The sequence below is a fragment of the Fopius arisanus genome, unplaced genomic scaffold (genome assembly GCF_000806365.1).
Source record: "Fopius arisanus strain USDA-PBARC FA_bdor unplaced genomic scaffold, ASM80636v1 scaffold00064, whole genome shotgun sequence".
In the NCBI taxonomy this organism is placed as follows: Eukaryota; Metazoa; Arthropoda; class Insecta; order Hymenoptera; family Braconidae; genus Fopius; species Fopius arisanus.
In genome coordinates, this window is record NW_011887803.1 from 456,472 (window position 1) to 475,882 (window position 19,411).

Consider the following 19,411-nt stretch of genomic DNA (forward strand, 5'->3'; position numbering starts at 1 on the left):
AAAAAATTAAAAATCAGGTTTTCACTTAAAAAAAAATGAAAAAAAAAAAATAAATCAAATAAATAATCGAATTAAATTATTTTTTTAATTTCATTATATTATTGTGATCACATATATATATATATTCAAGCACATTTTTCCAAAAACCTGATTTTCCAATTCGATACCAGAAAAAAAAATCGTTCGGACGGAAAAAAAATCGAATTACGAGTGTAAAGATTGATGTGTTTCGATTGAAAAATTAATCGAAAACTGTCAAGCCCAAAGTTAGTCATCCAAATATGAAAACGTAATAATAAAAAAATTATCCATCACCTGTGTGACACCTGCGCTCATTCCCGATTCTCCATTACTTCTCTCCAAGTGTAAGTAACATGAATCCTTCGTGTTTACAACGGTACCTCAAGTTTCTGAAACGTTTCACATCAAAGGAGCGATTTACGGGGAAAACCCGGAGAAAAATAAAAAACTGGAAAAAAGTTTGTTAAAAGATTAAAAAAAAAAAATCCTGAGAGTCAGCGGCGCTTTGATACAAACTCACACGGAACACATAATTCACAACAATCGGCTTCCTTTTACAGCAACCACTGACGATTCGTCTTAATCGACTTTGCCGTCAACATTGATAAATTACTGATTGACAACGCACTGAATGACGACTACACATATCCCAAGGTCACGAGATTGTATCTGATGATCGAGAGATTTTCCGTGAAATCAAAAAAAAAATCATCCGTTTTGCTCCAGTAGATCGGGAGAAAATCCTAAATCAATTTCCATCGATCGTTTATCGATCAATGCAGACAATTTCAGGATTTTTGGCTTTAACTTTAGTATCGGTGGAGCAAAGTCGGTGATTTTAATTGCATTCGATAGCCAGTGAAATTTCAGATCGAATGAAAAAAAAATGATCTATTTTCGTCCTGCAGGTCCGGGGATAATCCCTGTTAAAATTTTTTTGGATCATTTATCAATCGCTAGATCGCTTCGATCGAGTTGCATTCTGAACGATTGGAGTCCTTAAAGTAGGAAATTTGAACTTTCATTTTTCGATAAATATCGAAATCATCTGTTTTATTGCGTGTAATAACAATTACCAGTGTCGTAATGGCGTAATTCCCGTGGCGGTGAAAGGATATACCGTATAAGGACATAAACCGAGCAGCCAGAGATCGATCTGATCGTGTGAAAGATACGGTAAAAATAATGAAATACTCAAATACATCCGATATATTTTTCTGTGAAGAACCGGCTAAAACTAATTAACTTATGCAATCCGATTTGTTCTCCAAAATAAATTAAAATTTCGTTTGATCAACAATTCCTTCTACCATACATTACAACATTTTTTAAAAACAATTATCATGAGTCAATCTACACTCAGAAAAAAAATTCTTCCCTCAAATATATTTTCTAACGACAAGAAAATATATTCGACACCACTACTCATATCTCATTTCCTATTAATCATTCTCATTTCTATATTCTATATTCTCAATGAAACTACGAAAAAAAAAAAATACGCATTTATACGTACGTATATCATCCACAAAAAATCTCTCTCTCTCTCGTAACGAATCACATTGAAATATAAAATATAAATATATATTTAGCATTGAGATATTTTCTGGGATTATTTTTCTACCGATTAATGACTGGTGGCAAATAAATACATTTGGCGAAAATAATAATTTTGTCCTCGAACCTAAAAAACCCCGAGTGACGATGTCTTGATTATAAAATATTATATGAGTGTCACTTCAATAGCCGCTGGATGATTTTCAAATAAATCGAGATACGTAACGACTCACGCGGTACATTCGAGAGGTTCTTGGTGGCGAGACGTCTTTAGTGCCGGTCGCGACGCCATGCCGTGTTACCGTGTCTTACCAATGCTCTCTCATTACTGAAATTATTTACTCATCATTTATTCAATCCCCTAATTGTGCCCTGCCTCCCCCCGCCGATCCCCGGGACTTATAAAAAATGGGGGACAAGATGGAAATCACGTGAGTGTAAGAATTATCCGGTAGTTTTTTTGTGCATCGATATTTCTTCGATTTTGTTCGATCGATCGACGACATGAGGACCACCATGGCCACCAGGAACACTAAACCCTTCCGGAGGACCATAACTGCACCGGAAGTTGGGGCAACCGGGATTGATTACAGAGGACGATTTGTAAGTCGAGATAATTATTACTCTTTTTTTACGATATATCGATCAGTTGGGGAATTTTGTCAGTCGAGATTTGTTCTCAAGGTCGCGGTGTTTGGGATGTTATCGAAATTGTAAACTTTTCTGAGGGACTTTTTGGTGGCAGAATGCGGGGGATTACAGTCGATTTCTCTAATCGTCAATGTCGTTGATTATCGATATTCGATATTGGAGATTCGATTATTAAGAATTCACACATACGGGTATTGAGGGATTCTGATATGTATTTGGAGATTTTACAACATTAGGAACGACTTTTACGATTTTTTACAGACAATTTTTTAATTTGCAAAATAGGATTAAGTAACAATTATAATTGCAAAGTTAGTTGATAAACAAATTGGGAATTCGCGGTTTTTCTGGGCGACATATTTTTGTTGATGTTTAGAAAATCAATTGATTAGATCGAAAATTGTAAAAAAAATCGGGAACCTAGGGTTCAATTGTACGATTTGGTAAAAAAATGGCGATGAGCAAATTTTCTGTATGACAGATTGGGTCCTGAAAAGTGGCATTTCCATCTTGTTTTAATCTCAATGGGACACGTGTAGAGGTCAGTGCTCCCCACGTGGTATTTTCGGTACATACCCTTCGTCCCTCACTCGCCAAATAATATCCTTACTCGATTCCTTCGGGGAAATTTAATGTTTTGATCCCATAATCTGCGACGTAAGAAATAGCCCGAAAAAAATATCTTTTAAAGAGAAACGACTCTGTGTTTGGTAATCGGAGAGGTGTTTAAGGGATATAAATACATCGTGCGTTTTCTTATCATCCTGGAGTAGCTGAAATGGTGGTTTTTAATCATAAATACATCTTCAGTGCTCCGGAGATGTGTTTCAATCTTGTCTTCGTGGAATTCATCGTGTTTCACTGTTTTTAAGAGACATTTGTCAAACCGGTGATTTTTTCTATACTAGGACGAAAAAAGGATTTTTCCAACTGCCCCAGACCGACTAACGCACTTTCATAATTTTTATATGTTCAGAATGAAAAACGAATATTAAAACAAATTATTATCCAGCGATGGAATTCATATTTTGCTATTTATCGCGGGACGGTAAATGAATACTTTGCAACCTAGGACGAATAATTTTTTTTATTCCACCGGGAGGATGAATAGGAATTGGGAACATCACATCACATCACATTTTAAAAGTCAAAAATGACTCTATAACCTATTAAGTTAATGTCTGAATATTTCCGGAATAAATCGGTCGATCGGCAGGATCAATAAGTCAATTTCACTAATGAAATCTCCCGTTAATTAGCGTCAGAAGTAACCAACCGATTTTTGCGAATGAAAATCGATGTTGAAGCCCTCGGAATTCCCCAGAATTTTGGGAATCCCCATTTTTATTAGTCGCTTGGTAGATAATTGTTAAAGAGGAGTCGAAAAGGCTGCTGCGTTGTGGTGAAAGGCTGACATATTTTGAATGAAAATTGAAGTGGGTCGCAGATGAATGGAATTGCGCCTGAGGTATTATGTGCAATGGACAACAGACATTGGGCCAGGGGAAGGGGCTGATGGTGAGGGCTTCAGAGGGGATATAGTAAAGTAGCCACTGGTCGTGTGGGCGACCGGATGCGATCTTTCTACTTCTCTCAATAACCGGTTCAACGAGCGTGATCGCAAGGCCTTCGTAATCTATCGGCGATGAATTATATCGAACGTCAATTCCACTGTCTCTGTGACACCTCATGGATAGCTCCACAATCTCATGTTGAGCGAAATTCAAAAAAAGGGACAACTTTGTTTTTTTTTTCTGTTTTGGTCATTTCTTTTTTTTTTACTGAAAATAGAAATTTCGGGATGGATAAAAAATTGAATTAATGGTGAAAAATCAGAGGTCAATTATATTAATTTAAATTAATTAAATATTTATTATTTTATTTTAGTTCAGTTTAATTTTCTTGAATGCTATTTTCATTTTTTCATTATTTCTGGTGTTTGAAAAATAACAGGTGCCAGAAATTTCCATTTCAATTCATTTTTGGGAAAATTAAAAAATGGAAAATGTCGCGTGTCCGAAAATGATCGTATAAAAAAATTCGAAACGCGATTTGAAACGAAATTGAGGAAAATCGGTAAATCCAAAAAGTGAAATTTTCTAGATTTCCTTTTTGATCAGTTGTAAGACATTTTTTCATTGACAGAATTTTTTTCCCTCACTTTTTACCCCCAAACAAAGATGTGTGAATCACACTGTTATTTTTGGATAACGAAGTCTCGTATCTAACGAGTGAAAATAGTAACTACCGGGCGTCAAAGAGGGGCGAGAGTTAAATTTGGAATTGTAGACGATTTTTCGGTGCTACATGCACCCAGTGTTTACATAAAATCATTTGATTCCTCAAGTTTTCAAAAGTCATTCCAAAAATCCGATGACAAAGTTGACAGCTCCACCTAGCCCCCAAAATTCGCTATCAAATTATTTTAAAAAATCCACCCCTTACCACCACCGACGCGATTTTATTCTCCCCGACATAAAAATTATGAAAAATCATTCAACTCAAATGAGAAAATTCATTCCATTAATTCATTCACATTACGTACTGCCGAATTTTTCCTGTCAATTGCCAAAATTTAAATGCTGCACCCGACGTAATTGACAAAACGTCAAGGGAAAACGTTTTGTAATGAAAATACCGACCTTGAGAGTTGTTCAAGTACAAATTTATTTTTTGCTTCCAAAAATAAATCCGTTTGTTTTGCATCGTACTTAGTTATGCGAACCATTCAAAATATAGGTGCACCTGCACTGGGTATGATACATCAAAATCGCATCGTCTGCGACCACCGCAAAATTAATTTTAATTTGCAAAACCCTCGATCAAAATCATAGAAAATAAAAATTTATTCTTCACGACGACTTAATAGCAAAACTCTATGTCATCCACGCCCACCTCTTCGAATTAATTAAACGGCTTTCTCACGATGGTAATTGATGTCGGAATGACAATTGTCGATTAATTACAATCACTTTCAGACATCGAGAGGTAATTAATTCGTTTGGATGCGCGAAGCAAATAATTTTTCCATTTCAATTGTCGACTTGTTCGTGTATTTTAATAAAAACCATTGGGTGGGAATGGGATATTTTTTTTTCTGGTAATTTCAAGACCTTTTCAATCCAAAAAGGGCAATTACAATTTTTCAATTTTTTAATTTTTACTATTGAATATGAAATTAGAAATAAATATAAACACTTGAAGTTAACTTTCATCTTCAGCAAAACGATTAATCATCTCTCCGGTGGGAAAAATTCGGTCATGGACGATAGTTAATGATGAAAATGATAAAATACAATTGTTGTGAAGTGTGATAGATGGATTAATTCTGCGTAAAGGGTCATTACTCAATATTAAACTCAACTTGTCGGTGATTTCTTCATGTTTGCGCCTTTTTTTTTATTCGAAAGCTGTAAAAATTCGAGCGATAAATCACGACATGAGGCTATCCTTTGGGCTCGGTAATCTCGTAATTGAATGTCAATTACCGGATTTTATTGTCGTTCTCGGAGGTTAAACGGCGTTTTTTTAATCATTCCGTGGGAATTTATTTTCTCATTTTTTTATTGGGTGAAGTGGCACTAGGGAAATTTGTATGTGTGTGGTCGACTATTGTTTATTCTGCAATTGGGCACGAGTTCCTGGAGTACGGAATTACTCACTGGCCTCGATTTTACACTTCAACTTGACAGGTTTTAATAATTGTGCAATTGACGTGGCAATTGAATGTTTGTTCTACCGTTTTCTAACGAGGAGTCCTAATTTTTTGTTGAATTCGTGCTGTCAGAGAATTGCACTTGCTGTTTGAAATTAAAATACTTGAAATTTCTGATGTAGAGAAAGTGACGGGAAATTTATCGTGAAATTTTTCCTTGAAATATTCCGCGTTAATAATAATTGAATGGATTTAATTTTAAAAAATTTGACACGAAGTCTTGATATTTTGGCGGGATATTTCGAGATCTTTCAAGATATTTCGAGACACTGAAATATTTCGAGATGTTTCGAGATACTTCGAGAATTTTCCTCAAAAAATTCGAGAACTTCTCATCCCCTGATAAATATTTAAATCATAAATATAAAAAATATAAATATTGAAATATAATTATCGAATATAATTTTCAATTCATTTTTTATTCTCTCAATCCGAGAATTGCGTGTCCAGTATTTCGAAAAAAAATTTGAAAATTCCCGAAAAGCCTGTCCCCATATTTTCCACAGCCAATCAACATCGCAACCGATTTACAATTTACCGATGATAAATCATCCCTACCCGAAAGACTTCACTTTTTCACGCGTAAAACGGCATCACAAATCTTGCGATCTGCTATCGAAAAGCCAATGGAAGATTTATAGTCTCGTTTCTACGATGCCCACACGCCTTAATCTCACATTTTACTTCCAATTTTTTTTCCCTCGCAAAAAATCAAAACAAACAAAACGAAAGAAAAAAAAATGGAGATTAATGCCGGAGACGCAGGCGCCTGAATATGAAACCGCAAACGAATTGTACAGTCATTGTATACATGTACGAGACTCTCTGGATACCCGTTCGCCCACTGGGTATTCCAGTATTCAAGTTTCTTTATAGCGAATAGGAAACTACGTGTTTCACCTCTAATTCTTTTTCCCCTCGTTCCGAACAAAGGATTGAACGAAATAAGAATCAGTAAGTGCACGTATGTGTCACTGGTGAGCTACAGTTTTCCTTATTAGGACGACCGAGCCTGTTTTTCTAATGAGTAATCAGCGATTCATTTGGAATTACAATCAAAAAATTTTTAATCATGCATAATTGTTCTCTTCTTTGCGAAAAAAAAAGCTGTCTTACTCGGGACAAGTCTAGGGATTTTTTTGCGGTGGACCTGGGATTTTTGCCTCGCGTCTTTGGGACTTGAAGTTTTCTGAATATCCCCGAGGGGTGGGGGGTTGATTTGCCTTTTTTTAAAAGACAAATATTTGCGAAGAGTTCTATTTTCACAGATAAGCTGTTTTTTTATTTATAAATATTGTAATATCGCATCGATTCCCGGGCAGTGATCGACTGCGCAACTTCCGTTGCGTTTTTTCGTTGCATAATGAAGAGTCCTTAGCAGATGACTGAAGTGTTGTCATGATAATCAATTCTTTCGGAATAACTGATGTCTAAAAATAAACGGAAATACTTGATTACGGTTTATTAACGATCAATCTCACTCGGCAAGATACTAAAGCACTGAAAGCCACACACGATAGTCGACTGGTAATGGACAGAGGTTAATACCGACATTGAGATGAGGAGCAACGATAAACTTACCCTCCCCCATCTTTGTGGCACTTCATCACACTCTTGTCTTTATTTCTCACTTCTCATTACTTTACGACCCGTCCCTAATTCGGCACGTCCCGTCTAGCTTTATAATTAACTACAGCCAATCAACGGGGTTTACATTTCATTCGAGAATTTTTACATCTTCGCGGGGGCATGGACGATTATTAATCCACTGGTGTCAATTGACCGCTGTTTTACTATTCACTTCCTTATTTTTCATTCCGACACACTCAGAGTAACAAGCGGGGAATTGCATTTCCATTGCTCATTGTACTGTTATTTTTGCCAATAAAATAACAATTCGATTCCGAATGAGAAATTATTCGCTCATTCGTGATTTCAAAGTGATGTCTCGTGATTTCTTGAGATATTTGATTTTTAAATGATTGCCCTCGTGATTCGTATTTTTTTTTAGGTTCTTGGGAATGCAATTATTTCGGAAAAGATCTCCTCTTTGAATTTACGGGATTGCCCGCGCGTGCTGCGCATGCACATTCATTCAAAATATTTGATAAAAATAAAAAAATAATTAAATATTCATTATTTTCCCGCCTCCCGCCGTTAGACCAAATTCGTGCAATAATTTGAAATTTCCCTTGATTTCCGTAATGATTCCCAAATTTTTGAGATGTGCGAATTTTTGACATTTTTCAAATTTTCAAAATTTTGTTTCGCCGTCAGAGGGCGGGTCGGTTTCGTCTCACGGTCATTCGAGATATTTCGAGATCGATTTTTTTTCTCCTTTTTATATTAGGACTAGGAATATTTATTGATTTAATTCTTACGTACCATAATTTCCCCCACCCTCTCCCGAAATATCGGCATAAATAAAAAAAACAGAAAATTTCATTCAACTAATGAAAATGAAAAAAAAATGTCTCCTCGCCTCTTCCGGAGTCTCAAACAGATTGCAATCAATGAATTAAATTATTTCAATGCTCCCACACCTCTCAGGTGTTCCCATTGACACTCGCCACACAATAAAGATTGAACAAAAACCACAAATGAATAAGTCGAGACGAAAAAAAAAAATCACTTGGAGTCATGGGTCAGATAAATTTATCTCATCCGCGTAATCAACAATTTTATGACTTTTTTAATTAACGGAAAATGAAAAAAATTAATAGAAAAAATTGATTGAGCGATGCCGACGCGGTTTCGAACGTGTCAGGGACACTGAGACATAAAATGTTGTAATATGCATTTTACGAGGTGCGTTTTATGCAGAAAATTAAGCGCAAATGATAATTTAATGTGACGAGGGGAGGGGGTACCCGTAGGTATTTCTCCTACGCTTTGATGAGAATTGATGTTTCCGACGGTTGAGTGTCAAGACTTTGACGCCTGAACAGGAAATTACTGTAGTTTGTTATGAAAATTGTGGGAATTTTCTCGTTGCGAATATCGGCTCGTGGAAATTTTTCGATTTTTCCGCCGGAAGTTACGGGATTTCCCCCTCATTTGGAAATCAGTTGAAATCACACCGCGATCTCCAACTCGAATCCGTTCAAGATCAGTTAAATAAAATATAAAGTTTATAAATATTCCCACTCCTTCTAATTTAAATAATTTATATGTAAGGTTGTCTGCCATCAGGATTGACTCAAATTCTTTTTAAAAAATTTGTTCAAACAATATAATATTCACTCAGATTAACTATTTAAAATTATAAATATCTTGTTAATCATTGAATTGTTGTCGGATAAAATTCCAAATTGAGGGCGTCGCGGATTTTTTTTTTTAATATTAGGATTTGGGGTTCTGGATTTTTTTTCTCATGTGATGAAATTGAAAATGTCTTGTCAATACTTAATCATTGAATTATTGAATTAATCATTGAATTATTGTTGGATAAAATTCCAAATTGAGGGCGTCGCGGATTTTTTTTTTAATATTAGGATTTGGGGTTTTGGGTTTTGTTTGTCATGTGATGAACTCCGATGAACCGAGAAGTTGGCGGCAGCTCGTGCGCCCTGGATTGTGTTTATTGTGTTGAATCAGCGAGGAATTGATGGACGTGTGCAGTTTTAGCGACCCACTTGCCGTGCGAAACCTATTGACGTAGGTATTTTAAGACATTGTATTATTTTCGCGTGCAACGTTCAAAATATAACGAAGATTTTTTTCCCCGATCACTGAATTCGATACAAGAAATTGTGCGGAGCATTTTCCTCATTCGACTTTCTCCCTTCTTTCATTTTTTTTTATAATATACAATTTCTTCAGCCTCAAATTTTATTTATTCTGCATCCGCAATAAAAAATGAGATCCCTTAAAAAAATTAGCGGAAATAAAATTTGAAAAATTAAAATCATAATCATACCCCCAACATGGAGTCGCTCAAAAAAGGCTTTAAATTATTTTTACGCTGCGCTCCCAATTTTCGAATAATTTTCCGGCATTTTATCTCTGAAAATTGATTTTCATATTTCTACTGACAAATTTTAAACTTCTCTCATTCGTTTGAATGATGGAATAATTTCCCACAATTTCCTCCGCGGAAAACGCAGAGTGGTGTAAAAATGATCGAGACTTGCCTTTCATTTATTTCCGCTCATAAATTGGCTCCCAAAAATCCTGCAAAATGGCGAAGGGTACAAAAAAAACAGGTCAAACCGCTCTCCAAACAGAAGTGACGACCGATGAAGATTGGCAAGAGATTTTATCTCGAAAAGGTTTAATACTAGTCGACATCTACTCGGAATGGAGTGGCCCGTGCACCGCCATGATCTCAACGCTGAGAAAAATCAAAATGGAGGTTGGCGACATGCTGAGCTACGCCGTAGCACGAAATGACAGCATCCAGGACCTGGAGAGATTCCGAGGGAAGTCAGAACCCACGTGGATGTTCATTGAAGATGGGCAAATGGTGAATCTATTTTATGGGGCGGACTGCCCAAAATTTTTAAAAGCCCTGCGCTCGGAGGTTAAACGAGTGCAGGAGGGAGAACAACCTGATTGGGTACTTCCGGTTGCTCAGAGAGGGCCTGAAGAAAGTGTGAGATATGCTCGAGAGGAAAACATCAGGTATTCCAACAGAAGACTTTTTCGAGGTTAAAAAATGTTTTCACATCCGAATTTGAGAAAAAAAAAGAATCATCAAAATTCCACATTCGATTTTCGGGGTCATTACAGCAACGTGCGTCCTCCCTTTGGGTCGGAAAGTTAATGAGAATAATTTGAAAATGAAATTGTGAGTAATGGCCTTTCAACACACCTGCACGGAAGGTTTGCACTTTGCGCCCTGATGAGCGTGGGGAAAGTGAGTACTTCCCGTCCTCGGGTAGAAAGGTGCTGTCAAGGTCAAAAGACTTCAAAGAAGTCAAGACTTTCCGGCCTTGGGGGGAACTTTCCCTCGGCCAGGAAACATGACTTTCCGCCCTTGATGCATAATACACTATTTTCTATTGAAGATAAATTTTTGTATTGCATCGCAGAATATATCCTACAATTAGAAATAATTGGGGAAATGGTCTGTGGGTCAATTACCGAATCTCTCATGTCACCATCAACATAAACATCGTTTTGTTCCCGTCAAGGCAATCAATCTTAAACAAACAACTCGCCAAGATCGAAGGAGAGAAACGTGCAATCTACGAAGAGTACCTTTACTACATGATGTGCGAGTTATCGGAGGAAACAATTTTGATCCTGTACCCATGGGTCTTTCTCGACGACGCGAGATACGCGAAAGATAAAGAAAAATGTCCGCCCTACCGGGAGCTGATTTATGGGCTGCTTCCGGATCGGTTCGATGTCCTTGAGCAAAGCAAGATACAGCTGGACGAGGATATGGTGAGGAAGATGCACGTGGAGACTGATGTCGAGGTCACAGATGACTTGATTGAAGGTCACTCAACATTTTCCCCGTCTTGATTATTTTTTTGGGATAATTTCTCTCACAAATTACATTTTCTGATTTTTCGGATATATTTAATTAAGAGATTACTGAACGTTTGTTTTATTTTTTTTGAATTACCTGAATTGTTGTGTAATATTTACTGAATATTTCTTTCGAGGTTAAGGTCTGGTGGAGAATAAGATTCTCGCGATGAGGCTCAAGGCACGCCCCCCACCCGCGGATTGGCCGGTACCATATCCTTTCAAATGCCCTGATGATGATAAGAAGTGTCCAATGAGAGAAATTAACGACGTGGAGAATTATCTTTCACTGATTCTCGAGGAGAAATTCGTTGGGGATGATCAGGAGGGGGATGAGGCTCTCAGCTACGTCGAGAGACATAAATTCGTGGTTAGGTGGGGTGAAGATGAAGAGGAGGAAGAGGATGGAAGGGAAGTAGTTTATCCTGCTGTCTTCTATTCACCACAAGTAATTAAGACAAAAATTGCGCGTCATGCATCTCGTCAATGACTTGTGGCATGTCGAATCAGATGATTTGTACTCATGTATTCATCATTGACGATTCGGGAGATATTGAGCCGCACCTGTGCGCATACCCCTCCATGCGTACCGCTCAACTGCGCAAGTTCCGTTGCGTTCTTTCGTTGCATGAGATTCTTCGGGGATTCCTCCTACCACAAAATTTTGATGAGAGCTCGGATGTTTGCACATAGAAAAAAAAATCAGAAATAGGAATAAATATTTATAAATTCTTCGGCTTCTTCAGGCTAGGAATAAAGTTCATGTGTTCAAGACACTGTTCTCGAGTTATTTGGAGAAATCTCATCCTTATGAAGAGCCAGTGAAGCTCGCACCGCTGTGTGCATTTAAATTCGACTCGAGTCAGACAAAAATCGTTTTGGATTGCTACAATGATTTTTTGGAGGCCATAGAAAAATTCGGAGTATTTGAGTTTAACGATTGGAGGGCGCGGCGACTCGCGTCGATTCCGGAGGACTTCATCGACAAGGTTCACTCAATTAATCGATTAATCCAATCAATCATCTGCTCGATGCGATTTTTTTTACGATATTCCGTCGTATTTCTAGATTCAAACGAAAACCGGGGATGAAATATTTTTGTTCGTCATCCGTCGGTTGAAGGACGAAACTTTTTTATCATTCGCGGGGAGCAATCCTCTCGAGATTGAAGAAGACGAATCCAAGGTCAATGAGATCCTGGACTTGTTCTTCCCTGAAGGAGCACTCGAGTACAATCCTGACCTAGTTCACGTCGAAGAGAGTCACGACGAATTTTTCGACGCGATCGAAGAAGCTGAGGATTACGATGATGAGGAAGAGTTCGTGGAAAATCATAAATTGTCAATTCCTTAGGCACTTGGATTTCTTTCAAAAAGCTTGGTTTTTTTTGCTGGAATTCTGAACATCTTTACTCGCTGGTACTCAGTGTTACGCAAACAATTGCACAATAACTTGCACGATGTAAAAAGCGAAAGACAAATAAATAAACACTGAGACATGACTGAAAAAGACGAAGACTAGTGACTAGCATCAATCACTCGGTTACATTCCACCTTTGTCTCGGATTCTTTTTTCAACATTTCAGTCCTTCAATCCCTCTGCCCCTCTCTGGCTTTATTAATCGACCATTTTACCGCATGAGGCCGCGAAACAAGGTCACGTGGAGATTCCAGACGAGATAATTCTTCATTTTCATTAAAAACAACAAAAGTATCCACATTGACAACAGACCAAACGAGTGGGAAAAAACAATGGATTATTTAATTTTTTTGCTGCGTAACGTAGACATAATGCCACTCAATTAACAATTTACTTTGGAATGAATTCTCTTTATTTGATTATTCTGTTTTATTAAATTTTTTTATGTCATGATAGTTATCAATTCAACTGCCATCGAAATTATTGTGCGTATTGTTCTTGAAATCAGAAATTAGTCAGGGTTCAGTCGGAATTTAAAAGGAACTTAGTCCGGATTTACCCAGAGTTTAATCCATAGAAAGATTCCACAGAAAATTATAATCTAGAGATGAGCATTTTTTAATGACACTTATCGCTGCTCCTGAATTGTTGTAAATACAAAAAAAAAAAATTGTTTGCGATTTCGTTAAACTGTAGTAATAAATTCTTTCTGCAGAGAAGGATTTTAATTTCAGAAAAAAATGGTGGGGGGCTACTCGACCTGCGGGGAATTCTTTAAAATCGTTGGAATGAGCTGTTGAGGTGTGAAAAAAAAATCTTTCGACATTTGAAATTCTTGAGGAGTTCGAAGGTCACGGTGTGGGTCAATGGGATGTCATGTGGAAGGAGGGGGTGAAGGCGGCGATTAGGGGGTGCGGCGAGCGGCCGGTGGGAGGGGGGTAGTGGGGTGAGCGGCCGGTGGGAGGGGGGAGTGCAGTGGGGGGGATTTATAATTGCAGTCGGAGAGTGCGCGAGTGCTCAGTCGCTCAGTTGTTGCGCGTCGGTCGCTGCGCGTGTCCGAGTGCGATAAAAATAGAAATAATCGGGGACGTGTACTTTATTTATTTATTCATGTTCTTACTTGTTTGCTTGGAGAGTGCATCCGGGAATTCCAAGTGGCTGTGAAGGACACCGCGGGTCCCAGTGTCCCGGGTGGAATCTACGCGAATGTTCTGGGGATTGAGGAAAGTCCTCTGGTGAAATCGAGTTTTTATCTTTTTTGCGGATTTTTTTTTTTTTCGGACCTCTTTTGAATACTGGTTACACGTGACGATGGTGGTGAACAAGGTCATCATGTCCACGTACAATCCAACACCCAGGAGGAATTTTTTTTCGGGTCTTCATGCAGAGGTAATTGGAGAATTCTGTGATGATTGATTGATCGATTGAGGGAATTTCGGGGGAGCGTGATTTTTTTTGCCATTGGGTGGGAAAATTTTTGGGGTATTTTTTTTTGGATAGAATTTTTTCAAATCTTGTCATAATTAATGGTGATGTCAATTTTTGATAGAATTTTCGTCCTTTTATTTAAATCTGCTATTCGTTTTTTTTTAGGGTAAATCTAAAAAAAATCAGTGAGAAGTTTATGTAATTGAACAACAATTGAAAAATTATAAAAATTTCGCTGGATAGAAACTTTTGAATTGTGCAATTTTTTCAATTTCTCAAATGACTGCAATAATGAATAAATAATCAAAAAATTTATTACAATTCTATGAAAATTATTTTTGGGTTTGGTTGACCCCAAAAGACGCGGGTCTATTGAGAAAAGTGAATAAAAAGCTGCCGATGTTATTTTTATGAAATGTTCTTCCTACTTGCCACAACAATTCTCTCAATTTTATTTTCACTTTTTCGCGTTAAACGGATTCTTGAAACCGCTGGCGTACCGCCAGGTCGTATTCTCGTTTAATTTTTTCAATGTTTTTTTCTTGACTAGAAGTATCAAAGAACGGAGATAGGTGCAACGCATGTGCCAATTGATTTCTCTGAAGCGTAACCGACGCCGAGTGCGTGAAAAACTACCTTTTCCAAGAACTTTTTTCCACTCTATTCTCGTTCTTCGTTTTGTAGAAATAATATACCCTGATTATTTTCTAAACCCCTGAGCTCTCGTCATCGAATTTTTGTGATAGGGTAATCCCCATAAATTTACACGCAACGAAAAAACATAACGGAAATTGCGCAGTCGAGCGCTGCGCATGCAGCACGGTGCGCGCCATTGTATGCGCATGCATCATCGCGCGAATACCCTCTCAGAGACAAAAGGGCTTGCTCGAAAAAATCAACGGATAATAACCGGTGATATGATGATTAATTATTTTTATCACTTCGTAAAATGGCAGCCGATTTGGCCCGTTGCCTGTCCCGATGATTTCTCAACAGCTGCTTTTTTTTTTGCGGAATCAAAGTCCATGGGGCTGGATCTTGTTTTTTAGTAACAAGAAATGCGTGAAAAATTGTCGGGTAGTTGAAGCACTGACGCAGGACATACATTAGCGTGGATAGACCCCATATTGCCCTGTTATCAGTCGACCACTCGAAAATGTAGGTCCAGAGTCTTTATTAATAGTCGGTACTGTGGAACTAGGAAGAGTTCGAGGCTCTTGAGTAATTATAATTGCAGATAGAAAAATCGTTTTGAATTCTTTCTCATTTCTCTTTCAAATTTTTTCGTTGTACTCGAAATATGGAAGGTCGATACAAAATTATCATAAATTATCATAAATTCCTACAACTCATATCGATATCAATTATTATTTTTTTCCTTTTCATTTTAATTTTAATTTTAATTTTCATTTCCTTTTCATTTTCAATCAGAGAAAAATTGGATCAATAGCATTTCCCAGACAAGAATCGGAAATAATTTCCGATGAAATGTCTCATTAGAATTTTCTCCACAATTTTTCTTATTCGCTGATTTTTATAGTGAAAATAAAAATGGCGCAAGACCGGATGTCTTTAATCCAGGGTTCGCGCACGAGTCCGGCACACGCGCTCTTTTAATTTCGTCATGACCCCTTTTGATGGATCAATTGGATCACAACCACCACCGGAAACTGCTCAATTTCTCTCGAAAAAACAACCAACAAATCCTCCCTCCTCATGTTTTTTATTTTCAGTGCTAAAAATTCCCCAATCATTATTCACCTTTTAAATAAAAAAGCGTAATCAAACTGTATGCCCCGTCGTCGAGGAATCGCCGAGTGAAAATATTCCGCTGAAATCGGCGAATTAATTGAATCATTAACAACATTTTGTTGCGACTTTTCGAGAAAGCACTGTCTTATATAATTCCCTGAATTGAAGACCGGGTCGTATTTTTCGAGATTATTTTTTATCATTAATTGCAGAAATCCCCGTGATGCGGAAAATTGCGAATGGAGTATTGATGATTTACTAGGCTGATAGTCTCATTAACCCCTCGTGAGTTAAATTTGAGGCCCATTTAATCCTCATGAATGTCAGACCAGAAGATTAAATACAGCGACGATAAAAAATCGATTTTGCAAATGTACATTTCACATTGAAAAATGGCAGATAAGGGTCTAAACTTCAGACTCTAAAGATATGGTACTCTGCGTATTTTTATGGTTCACCATGGGGGGTCCCAATTATCGTATTTCTCTTTTTACATAATCCCCTGAGAGTCAAGTCGTCCACAAGAAACAATCCCGATGTGCATAATTCAATAAAAATTATTAAATCCTTATCTGAAATTACCCTCTCATCCGGGATCTAATCTCGTCATCCACTCTTGAGGTCTCGTAATGGGCGCACGCAATATAAAAAAACAAAAGTGAATAACTAATGTTTGATGGTTAACTTGATCGTTAGACACGAGGGAACGAGACAAAGTGGATCAAAGGCTGCCGACTTGCACTTAAAACTGATACATACATACATTTTTTTTTTATTTATTCAACTGCTCCCTTTTCTTGACACATACGTCGACACGAGGTCAACACGTCTAGCTTGGAATCTCGGTTAGATATGGATACGTCTTCATAAACAATAACAAGTGGATTCTTTTGTGAATCCGTTTATGTTCAGCAGTCCATATCTCCGAGGCTCATTGATAGAAATTAAGTTGTAAGCAATTGATTGTTTACAAATTCCATACTCTTCAACGTCCAATCAACGGATTGTCAATCCCATCATTATTTTTTGGTAGATCTTGTGAAGTATGATGAGGACTTATTTGACGTTTTCCGGGCGATTATGAAATTTTTGAAGGTTTTTCATCCCCTACGGTCCAGCTAATTTCGGGAGAAAATCTGAGTACAAGGGGCCTACTCTCTTCGAAATTTTACGGGCTTTACAATAGACTTTAGCAAACGAAAATGGGACCCATGGGCCCGGAGATATCGATACAAATGTGAAGGAACTTTTTCTACGTACATGAAAAAAATGCTGATCTTTAATTTTTTGTTATTATTGATTGTCTAAGGTGAGGATGGGAGGAATTCGATGAATATTGGTGTCATTTTTTAGAAAATCTCATGCACTTTAAAACATCGCGTTGTTAGCAGCAACACGATAAACCGTGACGGATCTGTCCTCAAAAAGGTGAATCCTCTCAGCAGTCAATCTTGCCAAATTCATTGAAAATCGATGAATAAAAGTCCTCGCCTCCCACCTTTTCTCCAGACATATCCGTGAGAAGTGAAACTTATCCACTTTCTCGTTAAAAAATCAACAAGCCCTCTTAAAAAAAGTCATTAAAGTCACTTTAAAAAAACTTCTAACCACCTCAAGCGTCTCTAATTATCTCACACTCATCCAACGTCAGTCATTACTCTCATAAGAACCCACAATTAATCCACATCTATAAATACTCATATGATTAACAACTTTCTCCGGGTATTTATCGTCTCCGGAAGCCAAGGAGGAAAAAAAAAAATGATTACGCGCGTCCTTGCACTTCCTGTCTGACTCTTTTCCCTTCTCTCCTCTTCGAGACATCCAATGATTCACGTTCTCATTCATCCGGTCGTTCATTCATCCCTCCCGCCCTCCTCGTCCCTCCGAGACACTACAATCGGCGTAATCATTTTATTTCTCGGAAAATTTCGCCAATTAAATGTTAAATCAACAATTATCCTCGTCGAGGGGCGGTGGAGGGGGGAGGCGTTGCTTTATTCACAGAAAGGCATTCTGAGAATATAATTAACTTCGACGAAGGGTCGCAGGGCTGAGGAATGCCACTGTGAGTCAGAAAGAATTTGAGGAATTTTATTTTTTTTTATGGGTGAGCTTTTTTGATATCGTTCAAGAACCGCTGGATGCTGTGCGCGTTGATGGGAATGTTTTAAATTAAAAATTTTTTCGCGGCATTTTCAGCCCGGGAAATATATCGAGAGCAACAATCGATTTTCAGGATCGATTTCTTCAGTTCCAGTTGTTATTTCAATTTCAATTTATTTCAATTTCCTGCGAATAGCTCGAGGATGAATCATCCGATCTCGCCGACTTTCTTTTTATTGGAAAGGATATGGAATTCCCCGCGATATTTGCAATCGCAAATTTAATTCGCACCATTCAATCCCTAGAAGACATTGAAGAAAATTGTTAAATCGATTGTTACAGTCGAAATAATTAACGAAAAAATGGCGATCCGATTTTAATCCGACCGGTCTTACCTCAAAGAACCAAAAAAATTCTGAAAAAAGTAATAAATTCCGGGAATGTCGTACCGGAAGACGAACCCAATCCAATTTAATCCCTCTTTTTCCTCATTCCTCATCTCGAAGACGAGTTTATGATTCAGCGGTGTGGATCTCTGGGAAAAGAAATAAAAGAATTGAGTTTAAAGATGGGTTACGCGAGGGTATCCCGCGTCGATGATTCACTCTCTGGTATGTCCTTATCGTAAATTCATTCTGCACTTAGACACACATATACACACGTGCGTTGCTAATCAGCCGTTTGACTCGGCAGGGAGCGGCCCCTCTCGATTCCACGGTATTACGCGAGTACTTCGGTACGCATAACAGCTCGATACGTGATTGTAATTGATGATAAGTGCAACAATAACAGAGAGAATGTATCCAGTGGACGTCAGCAACGGAAACATATTTTTATCACTCCCTTTGCAATTCAAATTTACCGCCGAAGTGATCCGCCAATCGCGTGACGGGCTGACGCCATTCTGTGGAGAGTTTCAGGAACTCCATTTTGAACAAAAAAAAAAATTGTTCTACCTCAATGAGGGGTCTATCGAGATTATTATTATTATGAAATTATTATCGTTGGATTTTTATTTATTATTAAACAATTATTAGTATGAAATTAATAATGAGTGATAAAAAAATTTGGTAAATCTAGGGAATTCTTCGGAAGTTGCCATATTTTTTCACTATTAAAGAAAAATTACAATTCCTTTTTTTTAACTTGATGCCCAAAATTTGGGAACAAAAATTTTTTTGGATTTGTTTTTCTTTTTAGAGCATTTCTTAACCTTCCCAGCTTTCTACTCCACATCGCCATATACGGCGGCGAATTTCTGAATGACTCGACGATTATTTCCAA

General features: G+C 37.6%; 2 protein-coding genes across 4 annotated transcripts in view; both read left to right on the plus strand.

The window, feature by feature from the left end:
* Positions 1–1,865: 1,865 nt before the first annotated feature.
* Sarm (sterile alpha and armadillo motif) overlaps positions 1,866–19,411 on the plus strand; it is a 30,641-nt gene continuing 13,095 nt past the window's right edge. For 2 of the 3 annotated variants that reach the window (XR_892398.1, XM_011309054.1), the window contains exon 1: positions 1,866–2,181. Coding sequence is in view for 2 of the 3 variants with exons in the window: in XM_011309054.1 (XP_011307356.1) it covers positions 2,083–2,181 (99 nt within the window). In the remaining variant the exon portion in view is untranslated. Of the gene's footprint in view, positions 2,182–13,882; positions 14,231–19,411 lie in introns of those variants that run through there. The other variant, XM_011309055.1, reaches the window with a different exon arrangement.
* LOC105269069 (uncharacterized) lies at positions 10,145–12,875 on the plus strand. The gene is made up of 5 exons (XM_011309058.1): positions 10,145–10,567; positions 11,080–11,390; positions 11,566–11,870; positions 12,169–12,411; positions 12,491–12,875. The coding sequence occupies exons 1-5, from the start codon at positions 10,266–10,268 to the stop codon at positions 12,773–12,775; spliced, it is 1,446 nt and encodes a 481-aa protein (XP_011307360.1). The 5' UTR covers positions 10,145–10,265; the 3' UTR covers positions 12,776–12,875.

Coding starts and splice junctions, on each gene's coding strand:
- LOC105269069 (XM_011309058.1), top strand. CDS start 10,266: ATGATCTCAACGCTGAGAAAAATCAAAATGGAGGTTGGCGACATGCTG. Junction 10,568..11,079: donor GCTCGAGAGGAAAACATCAG/GTATTCCAACAG, acceptor GTTCCCGTCAAG/GCAATCAATCTTAAACAAAC. Junction 11,391..11,565: donor CACAGATGACTTGATTGAAG/GTCACTCAACAT, acceptor TTCGAGGTTAAG/GTCTGGTGGAGAATAAGATT.